This window comes from Thalassophryne amazonica, chromosome 5 (genome assembly GCF_902500255.1).
Source record: "Thalassophryne amazonica chromosome 5, fThaAma1.1, whole genome shotgun sequence".
NCBI lineage: Eukaryota > Metazoa > Chordata > Actinopteri > Batrachoidiformes > Batrachoididae > Thalassophryne > Thalassophryne amazonica.
The window spans coordinates 121016243-121038789 of record NC_047107.1 but is presented as its reverse complement, the minus strand read 5'-3'; the positions used below and the strand labels follow the sequence as shown (position 1 = coordinate 121038789).

At 41.7% G+C, this 22547-nt stretch overlaps 2 protein-coding genes and 1 long non-coding RNA gene across 4 annotated transcripts in view; 2 read left to right on the top strand and 1 right to left on the bottom strand.

Annotated features, from left to right (window-relative positions):
• Positions 1-8284, top strand: part of gle1 (GLE1 RNA export mediator) — a 39356-nt gene extending 31072 nt beyond the window's left edge. The window contains exons 10-15 of the mRNA XM_034171203.1: positions 2369-2559; positions 4401-4530; positions 6915-7019; positions 7283-7365; positions 8004-8067; positions 8156-8284. Of these exons, the coding sequence (XP_034027094.1) occupies positions 2369-2559; positions 4401-4530; positions 6915-7019; positions 7283-7365; positions 8004-8067; positions 8156-8224 (642 nt within the window). The 3' untranslated portion in view covers positions 8225-8284. The remainder of the gene's footprint in view (positions 1-2368; positions 2560-4400; positions 4531-6914; positions 7020-7282; positions 7366-8003; positions 8068-8155) is intronic.
• A 2099-nt stretch (positions 8285-10383) lies between these two features.
• On the bottom strand, positions 10384-11677 carry LOC117509889. Of its 2 annotated transcripts, none has more exons than XR_004560582.1 (3): positions 11536-11677; positions 11388-11457; positions 10384-11157 (listed from the first exon to the last, which is right to left on the bottom strand). It is a non-coding gene; the product is annotated as an uncharacterized LOC117509889 (long non-coding RNA). The 2 variants fall into 2 exon arrangements; XR_004560583.1 differs by having other exon boundaries at positions 10384-11115.
• A 2315-nt stretch (positions 11678-13992) lies between these two features.
• Positions 13993-22547, top strand: part of fam102aa (family with sequence similarity 102 member Aa) — a 64033-nt gene continuing 55478 nt past the window's right edge. The window contains exons 1-2 of the mRNA XM_034171202.1: positions 13993-14108; positions 14204-14443. Of these exons, the coding sequence (XP_034027093.1) occupies positions 14301-14443 (143 nt within the window). The 5' untranslated portion in view covers positions 13993-14108; positions 14204-14300. The remainder of the gene's footprint in view (positions 14109-14203; positions 14444-22547) is intronic.

Here is a 22547-nt window from a genome sequence, read left to right as displayed (position 1 = left end):
GGCCTAAGTTTTGTATAAGTTATGAGCATGTTGAGTCACGCTGATATATCATAATACAGCGAGTATGTTGAAAAGTTTTGGGCATTCACAATATTTTCAACGTATGCCAGCGTACAGCTGATACGTCCCGCATACGTGGACCATAAGTTGTAGGTAAGTTATGTAATTGTTGACACGTTTATTGTAAGTTACTCAGAAGTCAAAATACATCTGTTGATGCTGTTGATTGATTGATTGGCTGAAAAGCTGAAAGGTGCAGTCCTCATGCTGTTCAGACTATTAGAAATATTGAAACCAGTCACACACTGAGTAAATATAAAGTCTTAATTTTACCTGCTCATTTCAGTTGGGGTCATCAACAGTCTGATGAAAACTTATCCACATAAAGTGTCCTGATTGTGGAAAATGATGTCTGAAAATACTTTACTTTCTTCTCGTGGCTGACGAAACATAGTGTTTTAAAAGAAATCCCTCTGTGGTTTGTCTCACAGTCTGAACTAGAGAACGTCGGTGCGTTTCACAACAAGACAATAAACATTTTAAAAGTTGAAAGACTCACAGCGCCTCATTAAGTCACGTCGGTGTTTACCACAGACATCAGTCAATTCTTCTGCATAAAATAAAAAAAATGTTAAAGTTTTCTAATTGGCCTCCATGTGGAATAGAGAGGCCACAAGACAGCGTTGGTGTGCTCGATGGCATGCTTGCCAATATTTGTGTTCTGCCTGCCACACAAAAAGGTTCTGCTGGTGGTGGAAACATAAATCAAGCCAGACATAACTATTCCGTCCCGTACCACATCGTGCAGTACCGACCCGAACAGCTCGGTGAAAACGGGCTGTCAGCATATGCTGGCTAAATTGTCAAGTGTGACAGGTCCCTAAGTTATAACAAAATAATATTTAGCCTATGCATAAAGGTGATCAGTACTGTATAAAAAAAAAATGTGCTTCTAAACATAGCTCATTGCTTTTTCTGCATCGGTGAATTCTTTTTCTTCTGTTATATATGGAGACAGGCTGGAAACAGTATGCCAAACTGGACTTTCTGATGGTTGTGGAGTAGCTTTCTGACCTCCGTGAACACGGCTCTGGCTCTGGTGACTCTTGCAGTGTAATCCAGAATGATAGCAACTGTCTCCCTGTTGTACCGAAGTTGAGCACGGGGGCATGCCCGGCTCATTACCTCGACACAGTCTTGAAATAGTGGAGCTTGTCCACTGTCTCACATGGTTTCCCGGTGGGTTTTTTAGTGCCAGGCTTGTGTGTGAGCGGCCAGTGAGCACCTCCTTATCCAGCTGTAGCACCTCTGCTTTGAGACTGATACCGTGGAACTCCATCCAGTTGTCTAAGGCAGCCCCGGTATTCTGATGTTACACTACCACGCTCTTCCTTCTATCTCCTCTCATTTGTCTCGAAGCTCTGCCACCTCCATCCTCAGCGTATTTACTGTAGTCTGCAATGTCACCACCTTGCCTGACTATGTTGACAGTCAGGTCTCTATTTCTTGGATTGTCTTTTTCATTTGGTGGATTACATAATGAATCGCCGCCGTGTTGTTTTTTACTTCTGCTTTTACTGCCTGGAACTCACTTTTAAGGAAGTCAAAGTCTTCGGCAAATGCGATTTTCATTTCTGATTTTATCATCAAAATTTCAGTTTTCAGTGAGAGAAGAATTTCCAGTTTCATGGAATTGATGTCCATCTCTGGTTTAGCTGGCTGTGCCGGAGACATTCCTGCCAGGGTGGCAGCAGGAGTCTGTCTTGAGGCGGTGTTGGGTGTAGTGATCACTGCTCCAGTGACTGTAAATTTGCCCAGATTCATCGCCATTTACTCAAATGTATACCTTCACCCACCTTCGGAAATATTTTCAGAGCAAATTGGTTGATGTATTAATGTGCAGCACAAGTATTAACTTAAAATATAAAAAGAAGTTTGATGGGAGCTCAAAAAAAAAAACCACATCTTACTCCATCGCCAGCTCAACAGCACCCACGGGTAAAAGGTAACAGGTTACTTTATTTATACCCGTAGGTAGATTTGCTTGCAGCCAGCGAGGTAAACATCGAATGCACATACAGGAAACACACTGTTACAAAACATATTTGACATAAAACTATGTTACAACTAAAATACCATTTAAAAAAAAAAAAAAAAAAAAACCCTAAATAAAAGTAAAGGTAAAAGTGTTCAAGGTTCCAAGTCCAGGACATTTAGAAAAGAACAGATCAATAAAAGGCAGTGAAAATCCATGTGTGATAGCAACTACTGCTTATTCAGTTCAATGATAGCTGCAGGGGCGAAGCTATGCCTGTTCCGCTTTGTTCTCCACCTTGTCATCTTTATTTATTTATTTTTCTCTCTGTAGAAACAAGGAGAAGAGGAAGTGGCTTCCCATCACGAAGCAGCCTTCCCCATCGCTGTGGTGGCCTCAGGCATATGGGAGCGCCACCCTCGACTGGGAGACCTCATCCTCGCTCACTTGCACAAGAAGTGTCCGTACGCAGTCCCATATTACCCCCCAAAGAAGGCAGGCACATCTGTGGAAGAATACCAGAGGTCAGTGGAACAAACACGTCACTGCATGCTTCATGGAGACACAGTATGGCCTCTTGTAGTAAGTATCTCCGTAATGACACGCAGTTGCTATTTCATATTTACAGACATGGTTGCCCCCTGGGTGGTAGAATATCTGATGCAATTTCCAGGATGCTCTGTGCTAACATTCACATATTAATGAGGATAAAGTCAGCTAATTTGGGAATGCAACTCCTTACCAATATATGGTACACATAGATTATTTTAAAATACAGCCCTCGGATATTGTGAAGACTTGCCGTCCGTCCGTGCATCCATGCTCAGCATAAGTCCAGTGCTATTGCTGCCAGTCTTCAAATTCACAGGGAACATTCTTGGGACACAGACCTTGGACAAGTTCAAAAATAGGTAACCTTGACATATTTTAACAGGTTAAAAGTCACATTCTGTTTCAGAGTGGCGGAGGTGACAGCCAATGAGAGTAGAGCGGTACCATGACATCAGTGGCAGCTCTCTCTAAAAACGCTTCATTTATGTTCTTATGTAACATGTTTCTCATATATTATGTAAAAGCTAGTGCGAAATAAACACTTCTAAAACTGGAAATACTGTTTTTGTAACCTGATAACACCTCTGGAGTGATTTAAATGACATTTTTGCGGACGTCAGCGTGCAAAATGTTCATAGATGTAAATATTGTTTATGATTGATTTATTGATAGAGGGGCTTTATTGAACATGTACAAATTGCAAGTAAGACAATAGGATCATAATAATTAATGTAAATAACAATAAATGTAAGCAAAAAAATATTGAAGGCCATTTGAAAAAGGCATCTTGAAATTAAATTGCTTAATTTTAGAAATGAAAAAAGTGTCATTTAACTTACTTGGGCAGTGAATGTTTGTCAGAATTCTGGTGGATTGCTCATATAGGGCTCTCAGATCATGAATTTTTCAGTGCCCTCAGTTCATAGTCTGACTGAAATATCGGTTGGTCGGTTGATATGAGCCTTTCAGTGTTTTTCTGCATTATTTGGTAAATCTGGGGGCTGATCACAGGCGCCCTGCATGAGACATATTTCCATTGTGTTTGTGATTTAGAAGAACAAGAAAAAGGATAATCCCAGCTGGTGTGGACAGGTGTGACCAGCCCACAGACCATGAGCCGTGGCTGCTGGACTCTTGGCCACTTGCATCAGCGGTTCTTTCTCTGATCATCTCCGTTATTTTGGCATGCCCTTACGGTAGTAGTAGCTCCGCTGTCAGATCCTCACAACGTTCTCTCATGATTCTGTCATGTTGGCTAGAAAGTCCATTATCTCCTGAAAATAATGTTCCAACTTTTTCCAGTATAAAAGCTGATCCACGTGTGCGTTAATGGCGGCAGTAAGATAGTGTCCTGTGACACAGACAGCAGAGTCAGCACGTTAGGTTCCAAAATCCCACACACTCAAACAAATTGAGAGTTTCGGGGTTCAGTATATTGTCTCGTCTCTGTACATTCTATGTAAATCAGAGCCATCACTTTCAAATGAAAGCTCAGAAGCTTCATTATTGGATGTAGCAGTGTTTGTTTCACTCTGTCGGCCATCGGAACGTCAGCACCTGTTGACTCGCTGAGCGAGAGGGATAACTGGCAATAAAATATATCAGTGACCACTAATTATTACTGTGCGCAGATAGACTTGCACTCATGGATACTTTTATGTTGTGTTGCTAACCGGGACATTAAATAATGTGCAACGTGTCCTTTAGAAATCATAATTGTTTCACATGTTGCGTGCTTCCTCTTCGAAAAATAGATTTTAAAAATAAGAGAAATGTGTGTAAGGTTTTGTGTATTATGTCATCACATCTGCAGGGTTCTCGGTTATCGTGTTGATGACTCTGGAGTTGAAGCCCATGGGATTTTCCTGAAGCGGATGACTGGCATGATTCGTCTCTATGCTGGCATCATCCAGCTGAAGTGGCCCGACAGCTCCACGCAGGGGGTAACAAACAGTGACATCATATATATATATATATATATATATATATAGATATATATAGATAGATAGATAGATATATATACTCAACAAAAATATAAACGCAACACTTTTGGTTTTGCTCCCATTTTGTATGAGATGAACTCAAAGATCTAAAACTTTTTCCACATACACAAATCACTATTTCTCTCAAATATTGTTCACAAACCAGTCTAAATCTGTGATAGTGAGCACTTCTCCTTTGCTGAGATAATCCATCCCACCTCACAGGTGTGCCATATCAAGATGCTGATTAGACACCATGATTAGTGCGTAGGTGTGCCTTAGACTGTCCACAATAAAAGGCCACTCTGAAAGGTGCAGTTTTGTTTTATTGGGGGGGGGGGATACCAGTCAGTATCTGGTGTGACCACCATTTGCCTCATGCAGTGCAACACATCTCCTTCGCATAGAGTTGATCAGGTTGTCAATTGTGGCCTGTGGAATGTTGGTCCACTCCTCTTCAATGGCTGTGCGAAGTTGCTGGATATTGGCAGGAACTGGTACACGCTGTCGTATACGCCGGTCCAGAGCATCCCAAACATGCTCAATGGGTGACATGTCCGGTGAGTATGCCGGCCATGCAAGAACTGGGACATTTTCAGCTTCCAAGAATTGTGTACAGATCCTTGCAACATGGGGCCGTGCATTATCCTGCTGCAACATGAGGTGATGTTCTTGGATGTATGGCACAACAATGGGCCTCAGGATCTCGTCACGGTATCTCTGTGCATTCAAAATGCCATCAATAAAATGCACCTGTGTTCTTCGTCCATAACAGATGCCTGCCCATACCATAACCCCACTGCCACCATGGGCCACTTGATCCACAACATTGACATCAGAAAACCGCTCACCCACACGACGCCACACATGCTGTCTGCCATCTGCCCTGAACAGTGTGAACCGGGATTCATCCGTGAAGAGAACACCTCTCCAACGTGCCAAACGCCAGCGAATGTGAGCATTTGCCCACTCAAGTTGGTTACGACGACAAACTGGAGTCAGGTCGAGACCCTGATGAGGACGACGAGCATGCAGATGAGCTTCCCTGAGACGGTTTCTGACAGTTTGTGCAGAAATTCTTTGGTTATGCAAACCGATTGTTTCAGCAGCTGTCCGAGTGGCTGGTCTCAGACAATCTTGGAGGTGAACATGCTGGATGTGGAGGTCCTGGGCTGGTGTGGTTACACGTGGTCTGCGGTTGTGAGGCTGGTTGGATGTACGCAGAGGCTTCGCGCGTCACGACCGATTCGCTGATGAAGCGAGACAAAGGAACACCTCCGTTTCGGAGTGTTAGAGGACAAGTTGGGACATGTCTATCTTGGCTTTCAGTGCTTACCAGTCGAGTGAGTATAAAAGAACTTGTGGAGAGCTGGACATGTCCCAACTTGTCCTCTAATGCTCCGAAATGGAGGTGTTCCTTTGTCTCGCTTCATCAGCGAATTGGTCGTGACGCACGAAGCCTCCGCGCGGCTTTCCATGACAAAATCTCTTGTTAAAAGTGAAATCTGCCGGAAAATGGCTGATGTCCAGCTCTTGTGATAACCAGAGAAAGAGCACACGACGGTCTCGTATCCACAGAGCCATCAGCTTAGAAATGATCCAGTGGTTTGTGTCGCAGCTCGTAGCGCGGCGCACCAACCGTCCTTAAAGCTGTAGTGAAAGTCCTTATTCTCTGTGAAGCCCGTAAAATTTTCACTGAAAGCCAGATAAATTTTTCGAATGGTTTCTAGGTGCCAGTCTCTAACAGCTTCTGAAAAAATTCTGATGGAAAAAAAGTCCTTTTCATTCCGCCATTTCCAGACAATGAAAATCCAACGAGGGGGCGGGACCACTCCTTCCACAAGGCGTGCTCACAGGCGAATGACGTCACCGACAGGCGTGGAAAAACTCACGCATGCGCACGAGGGTTCAAGCATGTCTGATGTAAAAACATGAATGAAATACATATAGGTTTGAAAAAAATAAAAAGGTACGATACTTTATGGACAGACCTCGTATGTATATATCACACTTAGTCCAAATCAGGTTCAAAATAAAACTTTTTGCCTTTTGCCAAATTTGCAACTTGCAGTTTCAGAACCCGCCTCCATATGTGTGCCAAGTGTGGTGTAAACTCTAGTGGAAAAACCTAAATTTTGACATATGACCTGGTCCTGGTCCTTTACCTTTGGTAAATTTGGTCTTAGTTGGTGATTTCAGAACCCACCTCCTTATGTGTCAGGTTTGGTGTAATTTGGACACAATACCTGGGAGGAATGGAAGGAAAAAAGAGACAAATGTTTCTCAAGTTATTGTGTGGTTGTGAGATGTGTGAATGACTGATGTTGGACCTCATGTTGTTTCAGTTGGGCCCTCACGGTTTGAACCACGGCTGGCGCTGGGTCGCCCAGATGCTGAACATGGAGCCACGAACTGATGTCACAGCGACGCTGCTGTTTGATTTCCTGGAAGTGAGTTGTGCATATACGTGTGTGTGTGTGTAAAGCTGAAGCAACTGAACATGAAGCAGGGGAACCTTACCACCGTTTTCTGTCACTGCTGAGAGTTTGTTCTATTGAAAATATTGCAGACGGTCTCCCAGTGGTCTTCAAGAATAACTATATCAGCACACTTGGAGCTTTATGCATTTAGAGACAATTGCTCTGGTTCATTTTAAAACCTTTTCTGTGCTTCTGTATTTTGTGGAGGTGTCTAAACTGTTGCCTTTGTGCAGGTTTGTGGTCACGCGTTGATGAAAGCCTATCAGGACCAGTTCTGGAAACTCATCCTGCTGCTGAAAGAGGAATACTTCCCGAGGTACATGCTCACCTTCGACCTTAAATATGTGCGTCACCTTAATGTGAACAATTCCAGAATACTTCAAATTATAAATGTGGATATATATATATATATATATATATATATATATATATATATATATATATATATATATATATATATATATATATATATATATATATATATATATATATATATATATATATATATATATATTAGGACAGTTTCACTGAAGAGTTTTGAATTATTAAATGAATCACTTAAGTCAAACATTTTGAAGGTTTTGAGTCTTGACATCCAATTTAATTTAGATCCACTTCAAAACGAAAAACTATAAATGTCAGAAAAATGTTCAATAAAATGTCAATGAATGTCTTAGAGTGCAAAGTCAAATCTCCCTTTGTTCAAAATCCAGGATTTAAGTTTTTTTTTTTTTTTTCAGATCAGTTTATTAAATTATATTCAGTTTGTCACTTTTCTACCTGATTAAAGCTTTTGAAAAGTAAACCTGCCAAACTTTGGGTTAGATCTTATTTAAAACCAGATTATCTCAAATGTAGCCTGATCCCCCCCCCCCCCCCCCAAAAAAAAGGTTTTTATGAAATGTCTGTGGCCTTGGTGTTCTTCCTTCTGATGACTATTTTATTTGTCTGCAGGATTGAGTCTGTGACGACCAGCGGGGAGATGGCCTCCTTTGTCCGACTCAAGCAGTTTGTCGAGGTGCGTCACTCGTTGCTCGACAAATTTAAAAAGTAACATTTAAGCATGCGATGTCATAAAAAATGATCACTTTGTCTTTCACCTGCAGACGTCGCTGCGGAGTCGTTACATCAGCCCGCCTAAAGGTCAGCTGACCGCATCCTTCTGGAGATCATGATGTTGGAGGGAAGTCAACAACAGTTGCACAACGACAACAACAAAATTATTATGATTGCAGAACTTAGATATTTAAGGGGTGTGTGTGGGGTTTTTTTTTTTGGGGGGGGGGGGGGGGGGATTATGTTGGTGCAGATTTCACAAACTCTGAGCTTCTGCTCAGAAGTGCTTTTTGAGTGTCTGTGTGTGCGCACGCACACGTGTGCAAGGTTTTGTTTGCATTTTTTCAAATGCACTACCAGAGTCTAATTAGTCTAACGGTTCTACCATTTATTTATGATCATCCTCTTCAGCCATTTGTTTTACAGGTTGTAAGTCATCTGCAGATGAGCTGTTGTTGTTGTTAATAAACAGTTTAAATGGTGAACAGGATTTTATGCATTTTGAATTTCATCCATCAGTCTCTGCAAAGGCGTGTCTCAGAAGTGTAAATGGACTGCATTTATATAGCACTTTTCCATCTGCATCAGGATCTCAAAGCGCTTTACAATGATGCCTCACATTCACCCAAACACACTCACACACCATTGTGAGGGTGCTGCTATGCAAAGGCACTCACTGCACACCGGGAGCAACTAGGGGATTAAAGACCTTTCCCAAGGGCTGTTAGTGATTTTTTTTTTTTCCCCCCCACTCTGGCTGCGATTAGGACCCTCTAGTCTGATGCCCGATGCTTAACCACTTGAAGATGTTTTCCTTTTGAAATGTGAAATACAGGATTTGATTTGTTGACATTCTGCATGAGGTCTGTTAATTTAAAAATGTGACTGCGGAACAGCTGTACACGAACAAGACAGCCATAAAAAATGTTTTTTTCATTCCACAGCAAACTTTACACTTTCACTTTTATTATTTTTCAAAATAAAAATGAAAGAAGTCATATCAGTGTAACACCTATGCTGTTAGGCAAAGGGAATGGGTTAGGAGCAGTTCTAGATTTGTAATGGAGTGGTGTGCAATTCAAAGAGAGCCAAAGACAGGAACTTTTAAATACAACCCCTGGCAAAAATTATGGAATCACCGGCCTCGGAGGATGTTCATTCAGTTGTTTAATTTTGTAGAAAAAAAGCAGATCACAGACATGACACAAAACTAAAGTCATTTCAAATGGCAACTTTCTGGCTTTAAGAAACACTATAAGAAATCAAGAAAAAAAGATTGTGGCAGTCAGTAACGGTTACTTATTTAAACCAAGCAGAGGAAAAAATATGGACTCACTCAATTCTGAGGAATAAATTATGGAATCACCCTGTAAATTTTCATCCCCAAAACTAACACCTGCATCAAATCACATCTGCTTGTTAGTCTGCATCTAAAAAGGAGTGATCACACCTTGGAGAGCTGTTGCACCAAGTGGACTGACATGAATCATGGCTCCAACACGAGAGATGTCAACTGAAACAAAGGAGATGTTGCAAAAGATGTTGGTTGTTCAGTCAGCTGTGTCTAAACTCTGGCCCAAATACAAACAACATGGGAAGGTTGTTAAAGGCAAACATACTGGTAGACCAAGGAGGACATCAAAGCGTCAAGACAGAAAACTTAAAGCAATATGTCTCAAAAATCGAAAATGCACAACAAAACAAATGAGGAACGAATGGGAGGAAACTGGAGTCGACGTCTGTAACCGAACTGTAAGAAACCGCCTAAAGGAAATGGGATTTACATACAGAAAAGCTAAACGAAAGCCATCATTAACACCTAAACAGAAAAAAACAAGGTTACAATGGGCTAAAGAAAAGCAATTGTGGACTGTGGATGACTGGATGAAAGTCATTCAGTGATGAATCTCGAATCTGCATTGGGCAAGGTGATGATGCTGGAACTTTTGTTTGGTACCGTTCCAATGAGATTTATAAAGATGACTGCCTGAAGAGAACATGTAAATTTCCACAGTCATTGATGATATGGGGCTGCATGTCAGGTAAAGGCACTGGGGAGATGGCTGTCGTTACATCAATAAATGCACAAGTTTACATTGATATTTTGGACACTTTTCTGATGTTTGAGGATGATGAAATCATTTTTCAAGAAGATAACGCATCTTTCCATAGAGCAAAAACTGAAAACATTCCTTGCAAAAAGACACATAGGGTCAATTTCATGACATAGGGTCAATGTCAACGAGCAGATGTGATTTGATGCAGGTGTTAGTTTTGGGGATGGAAATTTACAGGGTGATTCCATAATTTATTCCTCAGAATTGAGTGAGTCCATATTTTTTTCTGCTTGGTCTAAAAAAGTAACCGTTACTGACTGCCAGGGGTTGTAGAAAAGCCGGCAAAATTTAATACAACCAATGACAGACACACAATTAATATTAACTTAAAATCAAAAAGTTTCCTTTATAAAACCTCTTTTTTTTACCTCACTATTTGAAATAAAGTTCTGTTAAGGTTTTACTTTTTCTTTTTCTTGTTTCAAAGCTGTTTAGCTTTCATGTATGACCGGTCATTTTATTTCATGTTTTTGCACTTTAAACCTAGCTTATGTTGCTTTAATTTACATTTAAGCTTTGTTTTAGGTTTGTACTATTTGATTGTATCAATTTCATAACAGTATTTGTCACTCTGTAATGACATTGTATGTACCCTTAAAAGTACACAAAATAATTCATCAAGAAACATTCAAATGACAATAGTTAATGCAGAGCAAAATCAAATAAATAGTTTTCCTAAATGTCCAAAAGCTTGCAAAGTCTCACTTGTCTCGTTAAATGTTCTTTAATCCAATGCAGAATCCTTTTGTTTCTACCCAAACCTTTGTCTGGTAATGAGTAAGGTTCTGATGCTCAACGGGCAGCACATGCGCCTTGTGCAGCTGTGTTGACTGATCCAGGGATTTGTCTGTTGGGTGGCTCGCCTTGCTGTCAGCTCAGGTCCGAGTCCAAGTCTAGGAAATGGGGTGGTTCTTAGGTGGAGTAAGAAACCTGGCCTGCCAAACAGGCCAAAAAACCAACTCTTAGTACAAAAGAAAATAAATCTGGGATAAAACCTAAATCAAGCCGCTTCACAAGCTGCGGTTGCTAGGTAACCACAGGTAACTGTCTCTTAACAGTAAACTAGTTGCTTAGTTACATAAAAATAAAGTTTCTCTTAACATAAAATACATTTACAGAGTAACCTTCACAGTAGAAAATAAAAGAGCAGATAATGTTTAGTTACCGTTTCTCTGCTCTCCTCAGTCTCAGACGGAGGTTTAAGTCTCTCTTTTTAACCAGTGCAGCAACAACTGCTAATCAGAGATGCATATTAACGTTAGCTACTTAACAGAAAACTTTGAGAAAAGCGGTATTCCTTAAACGAAACTCACCAAATTGCCTCCGGAAGGCTACAGAGTGCACTCCTTCTCCTTACAGGCCAGGTTTTACGTTTTCACCAAACTTTAGTAGTTTTCTGAGTGTTTTTGATAGCAAACTGCTGCTCTGCGTCTCTGCTGGCTGCGGGTGCACTGGGCCTCGGCAGGTGGGGGAGGGGCATGCTCTGGGTTAACGTTTCTCTCTTTACTATTTATTTTTTAAATAAAATAAATTATGAATTATTTATGCAGTCACTATTTATTTATGTATTATGTAGTTTTAAACTGTTTTTAAGTGCACATCTTAATTATGTATTTATTCATATTTATTAGAACCATATTTGTAATGGGGGTTACATCAGGCTCTGTTTATTTACAAGTCAATTCACACTCCTCACTTATGGTCATGAACTTTGGGCAATGACTGAAACAAAGATATCAATCAATCAATCAATTTTATTTATATAGCGCCAAATCACAGATAGAAGATAGAAGCGGCAGAAATGAGATTCTTCAGCTGGGTATCAGGGTTTACACTCCTGAACAGAATGAGAAATTATCTTCACATCGAAAGAAGACAGGTGGTTTGCGCATCCAGTGAGGATGCGGTCTGGTCATCTCCCTCGGGACGTCTTCCAGGCACATCCAACTGGGAGGAGGCCCCGGGGAAGACCCAGGATACGCTTGAGAGATTATATTTCCCAGTTGTCTTGGGGAGCCCTTGGGATTCCCTGGGAAGAGTTGCAGGACTTGGCTGTGGATTGGGAAGCATGGGATGAGCTGCTTCCTCTGCTGCCACTGCGACCTGGACCCGGATAAGTGGCTGAAAATAAATAAATGAATGACTGAAAGCACCATCACTGTGTTCGTTACTGCAGTTCATATGTGAACCACATGAGGGCGCTGTGTCCGCGGTTGAAGTCTTGGATATATAAGTGGGACGCCAAGATCATAATAGGTCGTGGAATGTTTTTTTCTTCTTCTTCAAAATAACAGTATGAGACAAAAATAAATTATATGATGCTGGAGACATTTTTGTTCAGTGTTGCTTCATTAAATAATGACTTCTTAATTACTTCGGGAAAACAGTTAATATTGAAACTTTCTGATGTACAGTTATGGAGCTTTGTATGAAAAGCCTTCAGTTAATTCAAAATGCTGCAGCTAGAGTACTGACAGGGACTAGAAGGAGAGAGCATATCTCACCCATATTGGCTTCTCTTCATTGGCTTCCTGTTAATTCTAGAATAGAATTTAAAATTCTTCTTCTTACTTATAAGGTTTTGAATAATCAGGTCCCATCTTATCTTAGGGACCTCATAGTACCATATCACCCCAATAGAGCGCTTTGCTCTCAGACTGCAGGCTTACTTGTAGTTCCTAGGGTTTTTAAGAGTAGAATGGGAGGCAGAACCTTCAGCTTTCAGGCTCCTCTCCTGTGGAACCAGCTCCCAATTCAGATCAGGGAGACAGACACCCTCTCTAATTTTAAGATTAAGCTTAAAACTTTCCTTTTTGCTAAAGCTTATAGTTAGGGCTGGATCAGGTGACCCTGAACCATCCCTTAGTTATGCTGCTATAGACTTAGACTGCTGGGGGTTCCCATGATGCAAATGAGTGTTTCTTTCTCTTTTTGCTCTGTATGCACCACTCTGCATTTAATCATTAGTGATCGATCTCTGCTCCCCTCCACAGCATGTCTTTTTCTTGGTTCTCTCCCTCAGCCCCAACCAGTCCCAGCAGAAGACTGCCCCTCCCTGAGCCTGGTTCTGCTGGAGGTTCCTTCCTGTTGAAAGGGAGTTTTTCCTTCCCACTGTCGCCAAGTGCTTGCTCATAGGGGTCGTTTGACCGTTGGGGTTTTTCTGTAATTATTGTATGGCTTTTGCCTTACAATATAAAGCGCCTTTGGGCAACTGTTTGTTGTGATTTGGCGCTATATAAATAAAATTGATTTGATTTGATTTGTATAACTTGATTGCTGTATAATTTGATTTGACTGTGTAAGTCATTTGTTGATTTGTAAGTGTCTGTCATTTTTTAAATTGTTGGTTCAGTTTTTCCTTTGGTTAAAAAAAATGCTGCTCACATTTCGTTTAAGACTGTCTCATCAAAAATACTGTACTCTTCATAAAAAGAACATTCTCAGTCACGTAGGGGGGAAAAAAAGGTCCCTTCTGCACTCTGTGCCCTGTATTAGTCTGAGGTCAAAGGTTAATAAAGTTTAAGTGGACATGCTTCCTCTGCAAAGCTGCTGGAACATGTCACGTGCACACAACGGGGCAGTGTACAAATTGCTTTAGTGCATTAAAGGCAACTCGGTTTAAGGGGATTTTAAATGTAAATACGGACAAACTTTTATTTGATGCATAAAAACAAGCCCACAACATACTGCATCGTAAAAGTCGCATTTTACCACCCCCCTTAGCCTTTTATTCTGAAAGAAAACGGGACACATTCTATAACTTGTGTTAGCTTGACGATACTTGTGTAAAGTTCCTCCTAACGGTACGGAGACAAAAAGTGTTTCCTCTCAGCTTGTGCTGTTAAACGACCACTGAGAAAACTTACAGGATCCGAAATGTGTTCAGGTAGGTCCTTCCTTACTTTTTAATGTTTTTGTCAGCCTTTGTCTCGGCGTTTGCTGTTTTTTTTTTCTGACCTTAAACTGTTGATGTGTCTTCAGATTTATGTGTCGATTCGTCCGTGAAGAGGAGCGACAACTGAGCCGTTAGCTGCCGACTTTCTTCATACTTTTACAGAGTCATTAATGTGAGAAAACGATGGCGTTCTTCGTGAAAAAGAAGAAATTCAAGTTCCAGACCCAGCTGATCCTGGAGGAGCTGACGGCGGTGCCTTTTGTTAACGGTGTTTTGTTCTGTAAACTGCGGCTGCTGGATGGAGATTTTGTCGCTACTTCGTCCAGGTAAAAATAAAAGTCTGAAAGTACTTCAAAATGTTAAGAGGTTTTTGTTTGTTTGTTGTTTTAGGCAACCGGTTTTAAACGACTTAAAACGTGTTTTAATTTTCCATTCTAATAGTTTTAAGGCTGTTGCACTTCCGGTTGCTGTGGCATGTGTAACTTCTGGGTAACTTTTTAATGTGATGCTAAAATTTAGCCAGATTGTGATGTCATTTTAATTCCTTACTGTAGTATTGTACTGTAGTCCATTTGTACTTTTGTATTTCATTCGTTCATTTTCTGCTGCTTATCCGGGTCCTGCTCATTGGGGCGCATCCTGCATTTCCCTATCCTTGGCCAAATTCAGGTATTTTTCATTTTAATTTAATTTCTTCTATATAGCACCAAATCACAACAAAGCTGCCCCAAGGTGCTTCACACAAGTAAGGTCTAACCTTACAAACCCCTACAGCATGAGCATTGGCTGGATTTTTTTTTTTCTTAAGTGTCTGGTTAGCTGCCATAATAAGGCTTAAAATGGGGCTAATTTTGCCTAAAACCCAGGAGCTCCTACAGTGGGACCCAGAATTCCGACCAAGTTTAAGGATTTTTCAGGATGTCCTATAACCATGCCGGCAAGTCCTCAAACTCGAGGTGTTCCCAAGCCAGCTCGGAAATATAATCCCTCCAGCGTGTCCTGGGTCTTCTCCAGGTCTTCCAGTTGGTCATGCCTGGAAAGCCTCCCTAGGTAGACAGCTAGGGGATATCCTCACCAGATGCCCGATGCACCTTAGCTGGGTTTTTCTGTTGCAAAGAAGTAGCAACCCTACACCAAATCCCTCACACATATTCAAGTTTCTTACCTTGTCCCGGATTGTAAACCCAGATACCCAATGGAGGCATCTCATTTCTGCCCCTTGTATCTCCAACCTTGGTTATTACCAGCTTAGGGCCTAACTATATTATTCACAACTAAACTCCCCAAGCTGACTGGGAAGACAGTTACAGAAAGACAGAATACCGAATTTGAAGTTTCAACCAGAATGCCCCATTGAAGTCGGCGTTTGGGAAAAAAAAAAAAAGGTCAAAGAGCCTTTTTGTATCGTGCACCCACCCTGTGGAACAGACTTCCTGCGAGCGTGAGGCAGTCGGAGTCCGTGGACATTTTTAAGTCAAGACTAAAAACCTATTTTTATTCTCGTTCTTATGAATAGTTTTTTTAAAAATCTGTTTTCTTCTTTTACTTGTTTTTAATTATGTATTTGATTTTTTTTAATTCATTTTTAATTATTTATTTAAATTTTATGTTGAATTGTTTCATGTAAGGCGCCTTGAGGTGGCTTTTGCTGTGATTTGGCGCATTATAAGTTAATTAAATAAAAAATCAAACTTAGGCTGAGTTCCAGTCATCACAGCCCTACTCTCTTATGTGAGAATCTAAACAGGTTTTCTGTTGGCCGAGGCAACACTCTCCGTAGCCGGCAATCAATTCACCCTATTGACATTACAAATCTCGCAACATTTCAGAGAGGTGGCTTTCACTGCGAGATGTATATTATGTTGTATTGTATACATTATTTTTTATATATATATCTGGAAACCTTGCAAGTGACTGAGAAATTGAATAATACTTATGTCTGGGTCCACTTCCAGAAGTGTCACATTCTTCTGTACTGTGAGGAGACTGTGACCAATCAAGGTCTTCATGGATTTCAGTCGCTGATTGTTTTGAGCTCTGACGTTGTCATTGCAGTGCAGATGTTGCACCGTCAGTTGGAGTTGGGGCTTGCAGACAACTAGGCTAGCATGGCTAGGCTAGCAGACGACCAGAGGCGCTACAAGCCATCGATTCCCTCCATGATCATGGAACATGTGAACTCGCTGCCAAACAGGATCAACAAGCTGTCCACACTGAAAAACCAGATTATTTACCATGAGAGCAACTTGTTAATCTTTTATGGAGACGTGGCTAACCCACCTCCAACCGGATACTAACGTGGACCTACTGGGATTCACTGATGTGAGAGCCGACAGAGACACTAATGCATGCGGAAAACGCAAAGGTGGGGGAACTCATCATGTGTGTTAACAACCGCTGGTGTAACTCAGGGCGCAGCTCCGTAAAGATGGTCTTGTGATGCCAGGACCATGAGCTGTTAGCCTGTGGCCATACTATCTACCGAGGGAGCTGAGTCATGTGATCACCATCTGTGTTTACACGCCCCCGAGAGCGGACGCAGCTGCTGCATTTCAGAAAATTCACATGGTCACAGCAAGGCTGCAGACAAAGTACCCCGAGGCACTGATGGTAATTTCTGGGTATTTCAACCACGCAACTTTGGAATCTACTTTGGCTGCTTTTCACCTGGTTGTGGACTGTCCAACAAGAAACAGGACAAGGAAGTCAAAGCTGTCCTCAACAGGAGGAAGGCCGCCTTCAGTAGTATTGACATACGAGGTGATGAAAGCAGTATAGCGGGAGGTGAAAGAATGCTTGAGGGAAGCAAAGGAAAGCCACCCACCTCAACACAACCTCATCCATACATAGCTGTGGACCATGTCAGAGGACAACTGAGGAAGCTTCATCCCAGGAAAGCAGCAGGCCCAGACAAAGTGTGACTGAACTGGGAGAACCGCTACAGTGTATCTTCAACCTTAACCTGCAGCTAGAGAGAGTGCCCACCCTGGAAGACTCCATGCATCGTTCTAGTTCCTAAGAAGAACTGGCCCAGTGAGCTGAATGACTTCCGACAAGTGGCACTCACTTCACACCTGATGAAGACGTTGGAGCGGCCCTTCCCCAGCCTCTTCAAACCCCAGGTGCAACACACCCAGGACTGTTTGCATTTTGTATGTAGGGCAGGTGTTGGTGTGGAGGATGCCATCCTCTACCTGCTACACCGAGTCCACTCGCACCTGGACAAGGGAAATGGCACAGTGAGGATTCTCTTTCTGGACTTCTCGAGTGCCTTCAACACCATCCAGCCCCTTGTGCTTCAGGACAAACTGAACAGGATGCAAGTGGACCCCTGCCTGGTTACTTGGATCACCAGCTACCTCACAGACAGGCTGCAGTATGTCAGGATGAGGGACACCACGTCTGCCACTGTAATCGGCAGCATCTGAGCACCCCAGGGGACAGTGCTGGCCCCTCTTCTCTTCACCCTGTACACTTCTGACTTCTGTTACAACTCTGAGCTGTGTCACATCCAGAATTTCACAGATGACACAGCCATTGTTGGATGCATCCAGGTTGACGGAGAGGAGTACAGGAGCCAAGTGAAGGACTTTGTTGCCTGGTGCCACACAAACCATCTACAGCTCAACACGTCAAAGACAAAGGAGCTGGTCATTGACTTTGGGAAGTCCAGACCAAGATGTTGAGCAGTTCTGACTGAGAGAGCTGAGGTGGAGGCTGTGGATTCCTACAAGTACCTCGGGCTGTGGCTGGACAGCAGACTGGACAACCCACACCAACCACCTGTACAGGAAAGGACAGAGTAGGCTGTACTTTTTGAAGAGGCTGCAGTCATTTAACATCTGTAGAAAACTCCTGTGGATGTTCTACCAAGCCGTAGTAGCCAGTGTACTCTTTTACACTGTATGTGCTGGGGGAGCAACACATCCAGACTGGGCAAACTGATCAGGCAGGCTGGCTCTATGGTTGGCATGAAGCTGGACTCTCTGACAGTGGCAGAGAAGAGAACACTGGACAATCTGCTGGACATTATGGACGATACCAGCCTCCCTCTGTACACCGTCACCAGCAGCTCAAGGAGTCTCTTCAGCCACAGACTGCTCCTTTCCAAGTGCAGGACCAACAGACTGAAAAACTCTTTTGTCTCTCAGGCCATCAGACTGTACAACTCCTCACTCAGCGGGAGGAGGAGTAACAGGAAGACAGAGGACGGGAAGGAGAGTAACAGTAGTAGCCTGTAAACCAGTAGCAATCAATATGTCGCTCAGCTTAGCCAGTAACTCAAAACAAAACAAAAAAAAACCCTTATTGTTGGTTTTCTGTGAAGTATTTCAGGTTTTTGTGAGCCTGCTTCAGTTTCTTCGGCACAAACTCTGGCTGGTTAATGACATGCTGGTTTTCTGAGTCACATTTAAAGACTGGGTGTTGCCACTGTTCCGTAGGCTCCACTGTGGTTCTGTACTGGCACCTAAGAGTACCAGACTAAACAAGATGCAGCCTCTCAGATTAGCTCAGCCTCTGTTCCAATTATGTTTACCAGCTTCTAAAAGACATTTTATACTGAAAGACGGAAACTTTTTGTGCTGTTAATCTGTGATTAAATAATGCTGCGATTCAGTTCAATTTATTTCATTTATATAGCGCCAAATCACAACAAAGCTGCCTCAAGACGTGTCACACAAGTAACGTCTAACCTTACCAACCCCAAGAGCAAAAACACGGGTGACAGTGGTAAGGAAAAACTTTCTCTGAGGAAGAAACCTCAAGCAGGCCAGACTCAAAGGGGTGACCCTCTGCTTCTGCCATGCTATCAACACAATTTACAAATATACAGGAAATTTTGGGAATACATGCTAGTGCACTAGACTGGAGGCCTGCAGAAGAACACATCCACTCCCATCTCTGGATGGAGCGGCACCTCAAACAGAGGAAAAATTCAGAATTGGGCAGCAGAAAGACAACAAATACAGTAAAATTTGTCAGCATTAAGCAACAAGAAAAAGAGAAGAAATACTAAGGTGATCACTGGCCACTAGCCCTAAGCTTCACTAAAAGACCCAGACTTTAGATATAAAGTTGAGGCTGTGACCCGCTCTGTTTACTAATAAAATGAATTCAAAAGGGTAAAAAGCATAGTAACATACTATGCCAGTATGCTGGCCATATGAAAGGGAAAATAAGTGCGTCTTAAGTCTGGACTTGAAAGTCTCTACAGAATCTGACTGTTTTATTGATACAGGGAGATCATGACACAGAACAGGGGCACGATAAGAGAAAGCTCTGTGACCCACAGACTTTTTACTCACTCTAGGGACACACAGTAGTCCTGCACCCTGAGAATGCAAAGCTTGGGCCGGCACGTAGGGGCTAAGTAGGGAGGTGCCAGTGCGTGAATAATTTTATAGGTTAATAGCAGAACCTTTAAAATCTCATCTCACAGGGACAGGAAGTTGGTGAAGAGATGCCAAAATGGATGTAATGTGGTCAAACTTTCTGCTTCCTGTCAAATGCCAGGTGTTATTCAGGTGTTATTTGCAGTAAAATGGAGAGCGCCACACGTGCAAAGTCTTAATGAGCAAATTGATCGTTTACCTCCTAGTGTTACTGTAGTTTTAAAATGCATCTTTCTCCCAGGTCTTCTTTACCTGCCTTTGTAACTTTGTCCACACTGAAGTCCCAGCAAAGTAAATAGGAACTTGGATATCTGTATCGGTTCAGCTATGATGATTGTGAAGAAACGGCTGTCTTGTCACTTGGGCAGAGTATCTGCACGACCTCCTCACCCCAGGGAAAGGTAGAATTTCAGTCAGTGTCATCAGTGAAAGCAGTTGAGACCTGTGATAAACGGAGCCTGGGCAACCATGCAGACTAAGTAGGATCTAAGAGCAAGAGCCATAGAATTATGTGAGGGTGGTGCAGGATGTGTACAAGGACAGTGTGGCAGCAGTGAGATGTGCAGTAGGAATGACAGATGTGTTCAGGTTGGAGGTTCAAAACATTGTAAGATGTTGTCTTGGACTTCGTTTTTTTTTCCCCACCATTTTCTGATACATGGACCAAGCAATTGTCAAAATAATTGAACATTAATCAGTAATGATAATCATTTTTAATTGCAGCCCTGTTATAGTGTGAAATTTGTTAACAGTCCAGGCTAACAAACAAAGCTTAACTAAGAGTTGCTCCTAATAAGACCATCATGCAACTGAGTCTAAAACTTTGAAACATCACCTTAAATTCAGACGAGTGTTTGGGAAATACAGAAAAAGCTCCTCTGTAATTCAAACAGTCCTTAAAACTTTTCAACATGGGCTTTTTCTGTCGGATGGCAAGGTCGACCTTTTTGTGCTCTCTCTCTCTCTCTCTCCCTCATTGACGTCACAGAACACCAGAGTACTTCTGCAGGCTGAGATACCATCGTCAGCTTTCATCTGCTTTCTGTTCTTTGATTTAGTGGATGAGATGATTTGGGCTCTTCAGAGACATGAAGATGTCCATTCTGCTTTTTTATCTTTCTTGGAAAAAGACAGAGGAGCTTCCGACGGGCGTGAACTTTGTGACTGGAAGAAAATTCAAACACTTTAAAAGTTTTAAGACTGCAGCTGCTGCCCATACATGTGTGCTAGAACAGGACAGAACAAGATCAGCATAGTTTCTGTTAAATATGATGCTGTCACCACTGTTTATAATAATATTGTTAATGTACATTGAGCAGGATGAAACACAGCTGTTCAGTCTTGTGCAAGGGAAAATTGTGGCACTTGTGTTGTCATGGTTATGTTGCAGTTTCCTTGGCGTTTCCCACATTTTGAATAGTAGTTTCTCTTCTGGTTGGTCTTCTACATGATCTCACAAGCAAACCACACCAGTTTGTTTGGTATTGGACCAAAACCTCTTCAGCCAAATTACACTGTAGTGCGACAACAGATGAAGACACATTCTGATTTATTCTACTGTAGACTTTAATGTCTGTTTGGTTGTGAATTCTGCACGTGGTGGGATACTCAATGTTTTTGTTCCCAGTATTTCATTCATTGAAGTAAAACAGATTTCATCTCCTTGTTAGTTAATTAGTGAGCACTTCACCTTTTACCAAGATAATCCATCCACCTGGCAAGTGTGTGCTGATTATGTGGTATGATTATTTCACATGTAAGTCTTGAAGCGGCAAAAGTTGGGACCCGTGAATTAAAGTGATGTCATTCATTCATTTTATTTTTCTAGTGTGTGTGTATATATATATATATATATATATATATATATATATATATATATATATATATATATATATATATATATATATATATATATATATATATATATATATATATATATATATATATATATATATATATATATATATATTAGCATGTTGCCCATGGGGATCCACAGGCACTATATTGGGTGTTATCACTTTAGGTAGCGTAGATTTACATCGACACTACCTGGCTATACCTGCCCGCAGTAGCGAACGAGTATCTGCATACCTGGCCGCTGTGCATAAACAAATGATGTCATAGCGCTCGTGTGCAGCCCAAGAACTGTCCGCAGAGGAAAAGATAAAAAGGCGAGAAGTGCATGTTGCTCCCAATATGGATGATTTTCTCATGGATAGTCCGACAAAGAACAGCAGCCAAAGCAGCCAGCTTGACGAGGACGCACTGGCGAATTTGGAGAGCAGCGCGGTACCAGCTAACATGACAAAATCCACTGAGTTTGGAATGCGCAAGTTCCGTGACTGGCTCGTGCGGCGCAATATTGAATGCGACCTGCATACTGTTACGCCACGTGTTGTGTATCTCAGTAAAGTGATAATAATGCAAATAACATGCTGTTGTCGTGCGGTATGCATTTTCTGAGTCCCTCCGTTCATGGCCAGTCGCCCAAAATGACCGATATTCGCCCTTGTCTAACTTGGGCGAATATCGGTCATTTTGGGCAACTGGCCATGAACGTCTGGCCTCTGAAAATGCATACCGCCCCCCAAAAGCATGTTATTGTATTAGTGTTTATGAAATGGGTAGCTGAAATTTTCTAAGGGTGGTAACAAATTGTGCAGAGTTTCTATAATGAGTTGAAATGGTGTTTTTAGAAACTTAGGCCTCAACAGTTTTTAGAGGAATAATTCAACCCATTTACTTCTTGTTAATTACTTATTTTTATATTAATTTACTGGCTTGGTGTATTTATAAATTTAGGTTCTTGTTAAAATATACTTATTACTTCTATTTTGTCATTTGATTTTTTTTGTTGTTGTTGTTTAAATGGACCACAATGGAAATAAGTGTTTTTCTTGTCATCTATGTATTTACAATTATATTATCTACTTAAATTGAACGTACTGAATAAAATCACGCACACACACACTTTTAATATATAGATTAATTACCACCCCTACTGGAATGGTGTGAGTCCAGAATAAAATGAACAACG